The sequence below is a fragment of the Poecilia formosa genome, unplaced genomic scaffold (genome assembly GCF_000485575.1).
Source record: "Poecilia formosa unplaced genomic scaffold, Poecilia_formosa-5.1.2 Scaffold372, whole genome shotgun sequence".
NCBI classification, from domain to species: domain Eukaryota; kingdom Metazoa; phylum Chordata; class Actinopteri; order Cyprinodontiformes; family Poeciliidae; genus Poecilia; species Poecilia formosa.
In genome coordinates, this window is record NW_006800311.1 from 537,258 (window position 1) to 552,465 (window position 15,208).

A 15,208-nucleotide genomic window follows, 5' to 3' on the forward strand; every position below is an offset into this window, starting at 1 on the left:
CTTTTTGTGTCAGTCTATGAAATACTTAAGAACATATTTTTGCAGTTTGTAAGCACAAACTTGTCGCTCGTTAAGTGGAAATCCTCCGGTCATAACCCTTCAACTAGTCTGTGTCAGTACTCTCAGTTAGCCTGCAGGGGTCCACACGCTGCCAGGTTTAAATGATTTCCCTCCCTGCTAAGTTTAGGTGGAAACGTTGAAATGCTGCTGCCCTTTAGATCTCTGCAGCCTTTACTGAGATGAAAGCTCTCTGATTTATTCTAATCAAAAGCCTGTTAAATACCAGAGGCCAGACCCCCTGAACTAACCGACCTCCAGCTCACAAATACTCCCTTCTTTTTTCTTTTTTTAACTCTACACTAGCCGAAGAGCCTGGGGATTTTGCTCTTGGGGGGGGGGGGCAAATGGAGGCAACGGCAACTGTGACTGAGGGTGAAGGTTTGACAAGCGGGGGGAAAAAAAGGTTTCATCGTGTGGCTTAATTGCAGCCAGCTTCTCCTGGTGAGCATAATTAGTGTGTCACTTCCAGTAGAGTTTAATTTATTAGAGATGATGATTGGCTGAGGGATAAAACACAGGGGTGAGACCCCCGCGTCCCCTCTCAGCAGGTTGGAGACGCGGCAAAGGGAGAATCTCACCTGCTGAAAGCCCCCCTGCCTCGTGTAATGACCCAATTAGGCTGGGCTTGTTTTTCTTGCTTGCAACGTTGATTATCCTACAAGTGTTTTAGCGCCAGCTTTCTGCTAAGCTTTCAGTCCTCAATGGTCAATGTGTGCGCCACCTCGGATATAAACGTGTAAAGTTCATCCTATGTATGCTCCTTGAATCTCTGTTACAACTAAAAACAAAAGCATCTTCAATGTGTTGAGATTTTTTATGGTGGACAAACATAAATAAATGGAAGCAAACGTGCCCTGCAGCCACAGAGATCCACAGCAACTTTGGAGGAGCTGCAGAGATCCACAGCTCAGTTAGGAGGACAACTACTGTCCGTGTTAAAAGGTCTGTCTAAAGTTTATCCCAAACCTGGAAGGGGAGCAGCTAATATGAGGAAAAACAATCTGGTCAGGTGAGACCTTCAGTGTAACTTTTTTTGGGCCCGCTTCCAAAAACACTTTGTGAGTCCAGAACTAAACACTGCTTTTCAGAATGTGAAGAAATTAAAGGAGTGCTCACCTGTAGTTGTAAAAACACAAAACAAAAAAGTACTTTTGGTCTGGTTTCTGGTGAAAATATCTTAGGACTGAAGTAAAACACAACTGATTTCTAAGCAAGATAGTATCTTGTTTTGAGCCAATATTTTCTTAATATTGGTGAAAAACTACTAGTTCCACTGACAGATTATTTCACTTATAACATGGGAAAAATGTCTTGTTATAAGTGAAATAATCAGCCAATAGAACCGGAACTTTTTCATCTAAATAATTCCTTAATATATATATTAAGGAATTATTTACTTAAAATAAGCTCCTATTGCTGATAAGTGACTTGTATGTTAGTTTTGTTTTATTTCAAGAATACTAAGATGTTTGCACGAGAAACTGTATTAAAATTACTTGGTAAAATTTTGTGTTTTTTTCAGTGACTGAACTCCATAATGCTACTGCTCCCATATCTGCAGGTTTGCAGAGTAGTAGTATCCTCATTGGTCTGGTGGAGCTCTGCATTATACTGAATGAAGAAAACATTTCAAACTGTGTCTGAGTGACAAAAGGATTAGAAATTACTTCTGCTGCTTGGCTGAACCTGGCGCTGATTGATTCCTCAAAATGAGGGACGAAATTAGGGTCAGAAAGGTTTCTGAGTTTGACGTAATGCATTAAACTCTGCGTGGAGGAGAAAGGGTTTCAAAAAAAAAGGCGGTAAAACATCAGCAATGACCTGACAGAAATACCTCAACTTTGGAAAGTTTGCAGTGCAATTTCAGAATTGTCATTGAGACTGATTGCTAACAATAAAATATTACAAACAAGTGGCAGTCTTTCCAAGAACGGATGTCCTTACAGATCTAGAACATGTAGTTGTAGGTTACGTGCTCGTTTAGCATCTTCGCGACGACCGCAAATCAATGAATATGCATGTTTGCAAGGGCTTCCTCAAGAAAACGTCTTCTTCCTGAAAACAAAATTCAAACTCAAGTGCAGAGTTCAAAGTTCCATCTGGACGAACAACAAGAAATTAGGCCAAACTAGAGCTGCTCGGCCACAATACACACTGCCTCATTTGGACAAACCTCACAAAAATGATCAGTGATGGTGTTGGAGCTTCAGCTTTTGCTGCTCGGGTCAAAGCCTGAAACGCGGATTTAATGTGTACTTTTTGGGGCTCAGTGAATCCTAGCTCCGAGGCTCTCTGCTGAAATTGGATAAAATCCCACAACTACAGACTTACTGGCTCATTTCACAGGGTAAATGCCAGGGCCAGAGGTGTAAACAAGACAGCTTGGGGACAACCACCATATTGGGTTTTGCCTTTAAACAAACAGCAACAACACTTTTATTTCTCATCTACAGCTGATGGGAAAAAGGTTATTTATTTTTTTTCTGGCTGGAGCTAAATGTTCTGCCTGTGCACCATTTTCTTCCACCTTCAGTGTTTATGGGAAGGCGGGAACCCCAGGGACTGATGATGGGTTATACAGTTAAGCGTTGCTCTGATTGAGTGAGTTGCCTCTGGCAATAAAAGGTCAGCATAAATAATCAATGAGGGGGGAAATGTCAGATAGGAAGGGAGTGAGAAAACAGGAGTTGTTAGGTAACTGAGATCGGTTTTTAGAGCTAAATGATTCAAAGTATGAATATACTGTTGTAGACAAAACAAACAACAAAAAAAGATATTCTTAATTATGCCTATGTAAACCATAGACAGGTCGTTTTATACTGGATGCTACGTCTGAGCTCAGACAAGCGCTTTAATTAGAACCCCTGGTAATTGTAAAGGATTTCCCTGTGAAAAATACTCACTGATTAAATGTCAGCAGGAATCAATCCCACAAAGACTCTATTGAACCTGTGTGTGTGTGTGGACACTTTTGAATGACCAGCATGAAATCCAAACAAAATCCTACACTCAGGCCACATTTTCACAGGTATTTATTGAAAACAAGTTTCCATTTAGAGACACGTTGCGAATAAATCCGAGGCCAATTACTGTCACGTCAACGGCGGCATGCAAACCACTTTCTAATCATCATAAAAACGACAAATGCACATTTAAATATTTAGTTCGTTAAAGTAAGAATTTTACACGTGAGCCTTTAAGTAGAGGTCGAAATTATTTGCAAACACTTCAAGCCGGCTGCTTTTTGATTTTTTTATTCCTTTTGGTACAGACTCCATGTGGAAAGAAAGTTTGTATAAATTATTTTGTCCTATCATAAAGTTTTAATTTACAGGCACTAATAATTACCTCACAAACTGCAAAAGGTTATCACATATGCAGATGACGCTGTTCTATTTGTGGGTCTCACTCGCTCTGATTGCACGTCTTACCTTCGAACAATATTGCACACACAGAAGACAGAACATCAGTCATTCACATTGCAGCAGTTGGTAGAGGTGCGTTGGCGACTGGCTGGTTATTATTTTTTCTCTTCTTGGGCCTGGTTCTCCCACGGCACCGGATCGTTTTCATCCGTGTGCGAGCCGGTCTCCCTGTCCTGCCAGAACTGCTCCACGTCAGGCAAGACAACCCCGTCTTTAAGGCTCACCCTGTCCGCCTCTTTTTCCCCGCCAGGTTTGCCTTGGTCCGGCGGAGGTTGAGCCTTGTCGCTGGTTTCCTGGCTGGAGCTGAAATGGATCCCTCTCTCTCCAGGGAGCTGTCCTGACGTCTCCGGTCTGGGGCAAGGGGACTGGAGAGAGGTAGGGTTGTGGGGTCCGGGCTTTGGCTTTGGTGGAGGCTGCTTGCGCAGGGTGAGGCGCCTCCACAGCCCCCGGTAACTCTCTCTGAATTCCTCCGAGAGGAAGAGTACAATCAGAGGGTTCACCAACGACAGAGAGAAGGTGAGAAGCTGAGCAGAGAGGGCGAGGAAAAGGGGAGGAGAGGAAGTCAGTGGCTGAGCTCCTTCAGTTTCCTTCTCTGCAAGATGCCTCTCCCAAAGCCATACCACCCACTGAGGAAGCCACAGGATAGCCATGGCCAGGGTCAGGCTGAAAAGCATCAGGGTGAGCCTCCTGGATCGGATCTGCGTGCGCAGGTTCTGAGACTTACTGGAGCGACGTTGGCAGTGTCCGTAAGCCTTCCAGAAGTACATCAGGGCAACGCTGAGAGGCGCACAGTAGACCCCTAAGGGGTACGCTTTGACGTACACGGACATGAACTCCTTAGCTTCAGGAGGAAACATCAGCACACACACGAGCCCACGGACCTCTCTCTGCAGCTTCGCAAACAGCCACAGTGGAATGGTGACGGAGCAGGCAGACAGCCAGATGAAGAAGAGCACCACCAGGATGGAGCCCAGGTGGATGCTCACCTGCCTGGTGGGGTTTGACACGTATCGGCTGCAGGCTTTCGCCATGAAAGCCACTGTGAGGCTCTTCGCCACCATGCAGGACTGGAGGAACCAGTCGGCCGTCTTGCACACCACCCAGCCCAGGCTCCAGTTCGCCCTGGAGTAGGAGGCAGCCCTGAAAGGGACAGTGAACATCAGCACCAGCCCGTCGGCGAACATCAGGTTGAAGATGAGCGAGTTGATGAGGGACAGCTTGCCCCGGTGGGCGTTCGAGAACAGGATGACCATTGCGGTGAGATTACAAGCCACACCTAAAACACAGATGACTCCCAGGATGGCTGGCACCAAGACCCGGAGTTCGCTGGGGTCCCGATGGTGGAACAAGCCTGGTTCACCGAGCGTCCACTTGTTCAAGGAGCTGTTCTCCGTAGTCACGTTGTTTCCAACGAGCTTATCCATAGATCTCAAAGAGTTGATGATCTGATAAGAGAAAAAAAAGTATTCAGAGATAGCCAGAAGAGGTGAAAAATTTCCTGAGAGGAAAAAAAAATGAAGCGATCTAAAGACAGAAATGGATTGAGATCAAAGGCTGATGAAAAGATCACATCAGACAAGTCAATAGCTGGCAGTCAGGAGTTAAGAGTGGAGCTCTTGCGTGCGCCCGGCTTTATCCTTAGACCTAGAGATGCAGCCCCTGCGGCGAGTTATAAAGATGCTGCTTGATTGACAGCTGTCGTCCCAAGCTGGCTAGAAGCATGCAGACTACACCCACATGGGGCCAATTAGGGAGGGGGAAAAAAAGGCCAAGCAAAGTGATAATGATGCCTAAAGTTTAGATGTTTTGCACAAAAGCAGTATGTTTAAGAACACTAAACCACTAAATAAAACATAGGCCAGCATTAGACATACATAAAATATATTCATTACCTCTGGTCTTCTTCACACCTTGTCACATTACAACTATAACCTGTTGTAGTTGTGGTACATCAACACACAGGACTGCATAGCTACGAAATACATTAAAAAAAGCATGAATTTGCATCCAGTCCGTTACCTTATTCTGCTGGTGTCGGATGTAATTCCAATATAAACCCAGGAGTTCTGTGAAAACCTCAAAGCAAGCAACAAAGCACAGACATAAAGGAAGTCCAAAACAGTCAGGTCATAAAGCAATGCCTCCTCGCTTGCGCCCTCATGATTTACTGCAGCCAGAGCTACAGTGGAATGGTTTAAATTAAAAAGCATAATAATGCACTAGAATGGGATATTTTATGACATTTTTGCAAAAATTAGACTGTAGACTTGCAGCTACAAATTCAACAGTTGGTTCTCTAAGGTATTGTTTCAGGGAGGCGGGGGGGGGGGTTAAATTAAGTCAGCAGATATTTTATAAAAATGTTTAAAACCATGTAAAATTTTCCTTCCCTCTCATAAAAGTCACACAAGTTTGTGCTAACATTTTACAGAAATGATTGCACTAAGAGAAGCCAAAATCCCTTTACCACTCTTTCTCCACTAGAGGGAGACCTTACATCAGAGGCTGATCTCAGTCAACCCCTAGCCGGCACAGCTGTGATCTTTGATTGAACAGATGTTTACAGATTAGAGTCCACACTAACAGGCGTTCAGCTTGCAAATCTTTATTCTTTTTTTTATTTTTTTTTATTCAAAGTAAGTCCAGTAAGCATAAAGACTGCATGGTAATTCAATGCATTTCGATACATTCTGAGCTATAAAAGTTGGTTTGTTTCAATTAGAAGTGTCACAAAGGAGGGGCAGTTTAGAAGATATCACCGTTAAACAGACTCATACACAAATATTCCCTGATTTTACAGAGTCCACAATCGCTTCTGACCATTTTGCACCGAAACCGGAGAAGGATCCGAGCCGATTACTGCGAGACGACCTGCTGCTGTCCGTCGTTGCCCACATCTTCAACCCAGAGGACAAACATGCACAAGTATCGGAACGATCTCATACAAAAGTGATTTTAGCTGACATCTTTTGGGGAGAAAAAACAAAAACAAAAACAACATTAAAAAAAAAACATTCATGGCGCAGTGCCTCATATGATCTGCCGTTTTCAACAGATTCACATCCAGCACATGCAAAAGAAGCTAGTGTGGCACTGTGACGCCCAAATGGTCTACTTTAAGGTCATATTAAATCATAAAGCTGAACATTTTTGTGATCATGTTGCCTACAAATCAATTTCAGCGCTATCCAAACAGGGCAACATGTAGCAAAGAGTTCAGTTTTATTATTTTTTTTAAATAACAATCCCAAAAACTGAAAAAAGTTGTGGCTTTATCATTTCTCTGAGCAATCGCGAACATCCAACACACGGCGGTTCCTCTGTACAAAACACAGCGTCTTCTCCTTATCACTTGCAAAACTTTGTCCATTTGCGATCTTAATGAAGCCTTTTTGTTCTTACGTTCATTTTCATTGGTAAAGAAAGAGAGGGGGAAAGAAAAGAAACGAAAAAACAAAAACACCCTAAGTTAACATTTAATTTAAAACATTCACACAGTCCCTTACCCTCCCTCCCACACCCAATTACATCGAAGCCCCACATACCAAAAGAAGGCACCACAGCTTCTACACAGACTCACCAACCGAGAGAAGGACGAAACGAACGGCTTTAAACAAAACCATCGACTCGCGCCGGAAGGGCTTCATTCGCGTCGCAGACTACAGACGTCTCGGCTAGGAGACGGGGAACCGGTGAGACTGACCGTGCTGCGTGCATTTTCTGGGCTGGGGTTAGGCATTATTAACAGTCTCTTCTTCTTCTTCTTCCTTTTGTGTTGTCCCGTGCTCGACCTCAGACGGAGGCTGCAGGGTTCATCGCATGCGCTGCAGCTCGAGCGGGCTGAAACGTCGGGGGAGTTGTTGGGGGGCTCAGGCCCCGACGCTACATGAAGAAGAGCCATCGTCACGTGAGCTGGCTATCTGTCTCTGTGCTCTGTTTGAAAATGCATCGCTCCCCTATCCACCTGTTTCTTCAGGGTCCAGAGGGCTGCTACATAACATTATTCATGCAGCGGTCCTTCGTGTTGCATAAACGCACGGGATTTGATCCTCCTGTTGTCCGCATGGCTGAATAAATTAAATTAGGAGTCATTTTCTTGGAATGAAGCCTTTTCCTCGAATTGTGTCTGTTTCACTGTTCACTTTTTCACATCAGTGTCTGGACAAATGACTCTCTTAAAGTAGAGTTGGAGGTTTTTTTGGGGTGGGGTGGGGGGGGGATTTAAGACAGCAGCCCCTCACATTATGTTTGGGTCCTGGGAGGTTTCATAATTTGGGGCAGACTGTCTTTTTTTTTTTTAGTTCACTTTGTCCTGGAAGATGTAGAGGTTGTTGGTGGCTGCCACGGCGATGATATTCTCATGTGGATGCCACGTCGTGTGGAGGATCTTCTTGCTGAAGTCCAGGCTGTCTACGCTGATCTCATCCTTGCGACGTTTCCCACCTACACACACCTGGAGGGCAGAGGGACAGTCAGGCGTTTTTACACATGCAGCATCTCACATCTGGAGCAGCTTTTGGATTGCATTTTTCATTTTATTTTAGTTTTTTAACCACTCCAGATCAATCGAATGCTAGATAAATTCTCTATATATTGTTGAAGCAGGGGTGGACAACTTGAATAATGTCAATAGTTTACATTGTATACTTTTTTTTTGGCATTCATCTTTTACAATTCAACTGAAAATCTTTTTTTTTTTTTAGAGAAAAAAATATAAGCAATGAAAAAGCTGGAATTACTCTTTAACGGTGTTGTCCAAACATTTTGCAACATGGTCCAGAATACCAAAATTTAAAGTACTCATAATTCAGTATTATTTTTCTAATTTAAAAAGCAAAATAATTATTTTGTCTTAATAAAAGGTAGACAGTTTCCTAACTTAAAAAAAAAGTCCAGTTTATTTGGTCTTGGAAGTCTTTTTAGTCTCTTCCAACCAAGAAAAAAAAAAAACTATTTTCATGTTCTCTATCTAACCCTTGTTATTAGGAAAAAGTTGCACCATTAAAACTAAATAACTGCATGAACTAAATTTTCACCTCCAGCTTCCCGGCACACATCTAAAATTTTTGGGTCACTTTATGAACTTGTGTAATCAAAGTCCCAGTTGTCACATGCAGCCCACTACCAGCAGATGGCAGGATTTCCTGCAGCTCCTTCAGTGCTGCTGTCAGACTCTGTAGACTTCCTGAACAGTTTCCATCTTGTCTTTAATCAGTTTTTTTGTTTCCTTTGCCTTTGTAATCCACCTGCACACTTGGAAGGTTTTTCGATAATCACATTATCACATTTACCATGTTAGGTGTGTATCAAATATGACCAATTGCTGCAACTGGATCAAAAGAAGTATAGTTATTAGTCCCGTCTATCTTAGTGTTGTTTTAAGGTACCTCACCTCGATACCCAATGACTGCTAGAGAAAAGCACCAGATCCCTGAATGGTGTACGACCAGGTAACGACAGGTTGTATTTAAAATTATTTTAAATACAACCATTCCTAGCAGACTTGTTTGTTTTCTCTTTGGAATTGCATAAGATATTCTGCATGTCACATTGAAGGTCAACATACAGGGAAAAATTGTCACGGTCTAAAAACTTAGCATATTTCAATACGCTTGAGATCTGCTGTCTACAGTGAAACAGATTTATTCCTGCTCTAACTCTAAACTTAGTGTCACTTTAATAGGCTTGGCCATCCTTACTCGCCTCCTTCCCTCGAGATTAGTCCTGATCGTTCCAATTCAAACCAATAATGGTGGAAAGATGGAAGAATAAGTACAACGTGGGCCTGGACAACATGGCCGAAAAACCCATTATGATATATGCAGTTCATATCAGTGGGTATCAATAATTATTAAATAGTTTTTTATGAAATATTGCCAAACTGGTGACATGATCTTTCCTGCTTTATTCACAATTTTCACTCCACGCCATTGTTGTTTTTTTTTTATTTATTTATTTTTTTTATATTTTTAAGCAGTTATGAGGCGAAACCTGGAACTGCTGCTGCGTGAGTTACTCAACAAGTTGTTGCTAGGCAACCAAAGAGAGAGTATGCTAGTTGATGCCACAAACCCAGCTTAGCGAGAGGTTGAGTCTTTCCTCTGCCTACATTTCAGCTCTGAATGTTCAGTGAATATTATACATATTGAATATTCTATCAGGCGTGGTATCGACTGATATTGATCACTGGCCTATTGCGATATATGTTATTATTGATTTAATGACCAATAAAATATTGAGCTTCCAGTGGAGTTTTAGTCATCTGAAAATGCCAGTTTCTGATGGAAGCTACAAATAATTGCGTCCGGCGTCGCACCTTGCGAGGCTTCAGGATTGCTCGGGGTTTGCTGTTCTCTCTCGAAGCCTCCAGCGTGACGTCCCGCTTGGTGTTCCGGTCGAACATTCGGAAGAAGTTGTTGTAGGAGCCCGTCATTATGACGCTGAAGGGGGGGAGAGGGGGAAAGCGAGGCGAGCATTACAAAGACGCGTGCGTGGATTTCATTTCTCTCATGACCGATTGAGATGTCTCACCTGTCCGATCCGTTCCAGACGCACTCAAACTTGTCGAAGATGCAGTCGTTCTCGTACAGAGAACAAAGTTTGCCCCGCAGGTAGTCGTGAACCTGAAAAACAAAGTCGGTTACTGCGTTGCTTTTTCAGTAAAATAAAACAAAAAACAAAAAAGAAAAACAACCCTAAGCTCCAGTGCCTTATGCTCTACTTTTAGTAATCCTCCAGGCCTGGTGACCCCTGCTAAGACGTTAGGCAGCAGGTGAAGCCGGAGGAAGAATCCCCTGATGGCCTTATCAATCATGACCTGCTGCAGGATTACTTTCCTACATCAGACAGGGTGGATCTGACCCCGATGACCACACAGTGGGAGGTTTCACCCTTCGGCTCGCATCGGCACTAACACTACCCTCTAATGGATACTTGGCTCAATAAGCCCTCCTGGGGTAATCGCTGAAGATGACAAGGTTACGGCGCGGCAGACTGACAGTGAAACAGTATTACCAAGACTGATTAGCTTGAGATCAATATGATTTGATTTGATCCGGGCCAAAATGGAACTTCCTAACTTCCCCAGCTGAGATTAGGTTTCTTTTTTCTTTTTTTTAGACCAACGACGGAGACGACGGAGACAACGGATACGACGGATACGTTACCTGGTAGGTTTCGAGTGGTTTGTTCTCCATCTGGAGGTCCCACACCTTGACAGTGAGGTAGTCTCTTGTCATCAGGTAGCGCCCGTTGTGGCTGAACTTTACGTCAGAGATGGATGAAATGATTTCCGAGAAAAAGGAACGCATCGACGGATCCTCTGGCTCTTCGAAGTCTACGTAGGACGGAGAGACAAAAAAATAAAATTAGTTATTTTACTGCAGAGAAACGCACGGCTTTGGATCGCAGAAGGGCTGCAGCTGCATCTCTTTGCGGAATTACTCGGGGAGATAATGGCAGGTCAGCGCGGTGGGCAAATATTGGTTATGATTCATATTGACTCTGGCAGCTGCTGATCCATGTGCAGGCCAGCACACCGGGGACGGGAGCCAGGCATTCCATCGTTAGCTGTCAAGTCAATGCATCTCCCCGCTCTTCCTTTCTNAATATGAGGAAAAACAATCTGGTCAGGTGAGACCTTCAGTGTAACTTTTTTTGGGCCCGCTTCCAAAAACACTTTGTGAGTCCAGAACTAAACACTGCTTTTCAGAATGTGAAGAAATTAAAGGAGTGCTCACCTGTAGTTGTAAAAACACAAAACAAAAAAGTACTTTTGGTCTGGTTTCTGGTGAAAATATCTTAGGACTGAAGTAAAACACAACTGATTTCTAAGCAAGATAGTATCTTGTTTTGAGCCAATATTTTCTTAATATTGGTGAAAAACTACTAGTTCCACTGACAGATTATTTCACTTATAACATGGGAAAAATGTCTTGTTATAAGTGAAATAATCAGCCAATAGAACCGGAACTTTTTCATCTAAATAATTCCTTAATATATATATTAAGGAATTATTTACTTAAAATAAGCTCTTATTGCTGATAAGTTACTTGTATGTTAGTTTTGTTTTATTTCAAGAATACTAAGATGTTTGCACGAGAAACTGTATTAAAATTACTTGGTAAAATTTTGTGTTTTTTTCAGTGACTGAACTCTATAATGCTACTGCTCCCATATCTGCAGGTTTGCAGAGTAGTAGTATCCTTATTGGTCTGGTGGAGCTCTGCATTATACTGAATGAAGAAAACATTTCAAACTGTGTCTGAGTGACAAAAGGATTAGAAATCACTTCTGCTGCTTTGCTGAACTTGGCGCTGATTGATTCCTCAAAATGAGGGACGAAATTAGGGTCAGAAAGGTTTCTGAGTTTGACGTAATGCATTAAACTCTGCGTGGAGGAGAAAGGGTTTCAAAAAAAAAGGCGGTAAAACATCAGCAATGACCTGACAGAAATACCTCAACTTTGGAAAGTTTGCAGTGCAATTTCAGAATTGTCATTGAGACTGATTGCTAACAATAAAATATTACAAACAAGTGGCAGTCTTTCCAAGAACGGATGTCCTTACAGATCTAGAACATGTAGTTGTAGGTTACGTGCTCGTTTAGCATCTTCGCGACGACCGCAAATCAATGAATATGCATGTTTGCAAGGGCTTCCTCAAGAAAACGTCTTCTTCCTGAAAACAAAATTCAAACTCAAGTGCAGAGTTCAAAGTTCCATCTGGACGAACAACAAGAAATTAGGCCAAACTAGAGCTGCTCGGCCACAATACACACTGCCTCATTTGGACAAACCTCACAAAAATGATCAGTGATGGTGTTGGAGCTTCAGCTTTTGCTGCTCGGGTCAAAGCCTGAAACGCAGATTTAATTTGTACTTTTTGGGGCTCAGTGAATCCTAGCTCCGAGGCTCTCTGCTGAAATTGGATAAAATCCCACAACTACAGACTTACTGGCTCATTTCACAGGGTAAATGCCAGGGCCAGAGGTGTAAACAAGACAGCTTGGGGACAACCACCATATTGGGTTTTGCCTTTAAACAAACAGCAACAACACTTTTATTTCTCATCTACAGCTGATGGGAAAAAGGTTATTTATTTTTTTTTCTGGCTGGAGCTAAATGTTCTGCCTGTGCACCATTTTCTTCCACCTTCAGTGTTTATGGGCAGGCAGGAACCCCAGGGACTGATGATGGGTTATACAGTTAAGCGTTGCTCTGATTGAGTGAGTTGCCTCTGGCAATAAAAGGTCAGCATAAATAATCAATGAGGGGGGAAATGTCAGATAGGAAGGGAGTGAGAAAACAGGAGTTGTTAGGTAACTGAGATCGGTTTTTAGAGCTAAATGATTCAAAGTATGAATATACTGTTGTAGACAAAACAAACAACAAAAAAAGATATTCTTAATTATGCCTATATAAACCATAGACAGGTCGTTTTATACCGGATGCTACGTCTGAGCTCAGACAAGCGCTTTAATTAGAACCCCTGGTAATTGTAAAGGATTTCCCTGTGAAAAATACTCACTGATTAAATGTCAGCAGGAATCAATCCCACAAAGACTCTATTGAACCTGTGTGTGTGTGTGGACACTTTTGAATGACCAGCATGAAATCCAAACAAAAGCCTACACTCAGGCCACATTTTCACAGCGTATTTATTGAAAACAAGTTTCCATTTAGAGACACGTTGCGAATAAATCCGAGGCCAATTACTGTCACGTCAACGGCGGCATGCAAACCACTTTCTAATCATCATAAAAACGACAAATGCACATTTAAATATTTAGTTCGTTAAAGTAAGAATTTTACACGTGAGCCTTTAAGTAGAGGTCGAAATTATTTGCAAACACTTCAAGCCGGCTGCTTTTTGATTTTTTTATTCCTTTTGGTACAGACTCCATGTGGAAAGAAAGTTTGTATAAATTATTTTGTCCTATCATAAAGTTTTAATTTACAGGCACTAATAATTACCTCACAAACTGCAAAAGGTTATCACATATGCAGATGACGCTGTTCTATTTGTGGGTCTCACTCGCTCTGATTGCACGTCTTACCTTCGAACAATATTGCACACACAGAAGACAGAACATCAGTCATTCACATTGCAGCAGTTGGTAGAGGTGCGTTGGCGACTGGCTGGTTATTATTTTTTCTCTTCTTGGGCCTGGTTCTCCCACGGCACCGGATCGTTTTCATCCGTGTGCGAGCCGGTCTCCCTGTCCTGCCAGAACTGCTCCACGTCAGGCAAGACAACCCCGTCTTTAAGGCTCACCCTGTCCGCCTCTTTTTCCCCGCCAGGTTTGCCTTGGTCCGGCGGAGGTTGAGCCTTGTCGCTGGTTTCCTGGCTGGAGCTGAAATGGATCCCTCTCTCTCCAGGGAGCTGTCCTGACGTCTCCGGTCTGGGGCAAGGGGACTGGAGAGAGGTAGGGTTGTGGGGTCCGGGCTTTGGCTTTGGTGGAGGCTGCTTGCGCAGGGTGAGGCGCCTCCACAGCCCCCGGTAACTCTCTCTGAATTCCTCCGAGAGGAAGAGTACAATCAGAGGGTTCACCAACGACAGAGAGAAGGTGAGAAGCTGAGCAGAGAGGGCGAGGAAAAGGGGAGGAGAGGAAGTCAGTGGCTGAGCTCCTTCAGTTTCCTTCTCTGCAAGATGCCTCTCCCAAAGCCATACCACCCACTGAGGAAGCCACAGGATAGCCATGGCCAGGGTCAGGCTGAAAAGCATCAGGGTGAGCCTCCTGGATCGGATCTGCGTGCGCAGGTTCTGAGACTTACTGGAGCGACGTTGGCAGTGTCCGTAAGCCTTCCAGAAGTACATCAGGGCAACGCTGAGAGGCGCACAGTAGACCCCTAAGGGGTACGCTTTGACGTACACGGACATGAACTCCTTAGCTTCAGGAGGAAACATCAGCACACACACGAGCCCACGGACCTCTCTCTGCAGCTTCGCAAACAGCCACAGTGGAATGGTGACGGAGCAGGCAGACAGCCAGATGAAGAAGAGCACCACCAGGATGGAGCCCAGGTGGATGCTCACCTGCCTGGTGGGGTTTGACACGTATCGGCTGCAGGCTTTCGCCATGAAAGCCACTGTGAGGCTCTTCGCCACCATGCAGGACTGGAGGAACCAGTCGGCCGTCTTGCACACCACCCAGCCCAGGCTCCAGTTCGCCCTGGAGTAGGAGGCAGCCCTGAAAGGGACAGTGAACATCAGCACCAGCCCGTCGGCGAACATCAGGTTGAAGATGAGCGAGTTGATGAGGGACAGCTTGCCCCGGTGGGCGTTCGAGAACAGGATGACCATTGCGGTGAGATTACAAGCCACACCTAAAACACAGATGACTCCCAGGATGGCTGGCACCAAGACCCGGAGTTCGCTGGGGTCCCGATGGTGGAACAAGCCTGGTTCACCGAGCGTCCACTTGTTCAAGGAGCTGTTCTCCGTAGTCACGTTGTTTCCAACGAGCTTATCCATAGATCTCAAAGAGTTGATGATCTGATAAGAGAAAAAAAAGTATTCAGAGATAGCCAGAAGAGGTGAAAAATTTCCTGAGAGGAAAAAAAAATGAAGCGATCTAAAGACAGAAATGGATTGAGATCAAAGGCTGATGAAAAGATCACATCAGACAAGTCAATAGCTGGCAGTCAGGAGTTAAGAGTGGAGCTCTTGCGTGCGCCCGGCTTTATCCTTAGACCTAGAGATGCAGCCCCTGCGGCGAGTTAT

At 43.8% G+C, this 15,208-nt stretch overlaps 3 protein-coding genes across 3 annotated transcripts; all 3 read right to left on the minus strand.

Annotated features, from left to right (window-relative positions):
* Positions 1-3,076: 3,076 nt before the first annotated feature.
* Positions 3,077-5,158, minus strand: LOC103154068 (probable G-protein coupled receptor 151). The gene has a single exon (XM_007575224.2). It carries the CDS (start codon positions 4,907-4,909, stop codon positions 3,581-3,583), a length of 1,329 nt encoding a protein of 442 aa, XP_007575286.1. The 5' UTR covers positions 4,910-5,158; the 3' UTR covers positions 3,077-3,580.
* Positions 5,159-6,074: 916 nt separating this feature from the next.
* Positions 6,075-10,854, minus strand: LOC103154072 (serine/threonine-protein phosphatase 2A 55 kDa regulatory subunit B beta isoform-like). The gene is made up of 4 exons (XM_016662419.1): positions 10,652-10,854; positions 10,017-10,108; positions 9,802-9,925; positions 6,075-7,938 (listed from the first exon to the last, which is right to left on the minus strand). Exons 1-4 carry the CDS (start codon positions 10,793-10,795, stop codon positions 7,783-7,785), a joined length of 516 nt encoding a protein of 171 aa, XP_016517905.1. The 5' UTR covers positions 10,796-10,854; the 3' UTR covers positions 6,075-7,782.
* A 2,270-nt stretch (positions 10,855-13,124) lies between these two features.
* Positions 13,125-15,208, minus strand: LOC103154069 (probable G-protein coupled receptor 151). Its single transcript, XM_007575225.2, has one exon. The coding sequence runs from the start codon at positions 14,957-14,959 to the stop codon at positions 13,631-13,633; it is 1,329 nt and encodes a 442-aa protein (XP_007575287.1). The 5' UTR covers positions 14,960-15,208; the 3' UTR covers positions 13,125-13,630.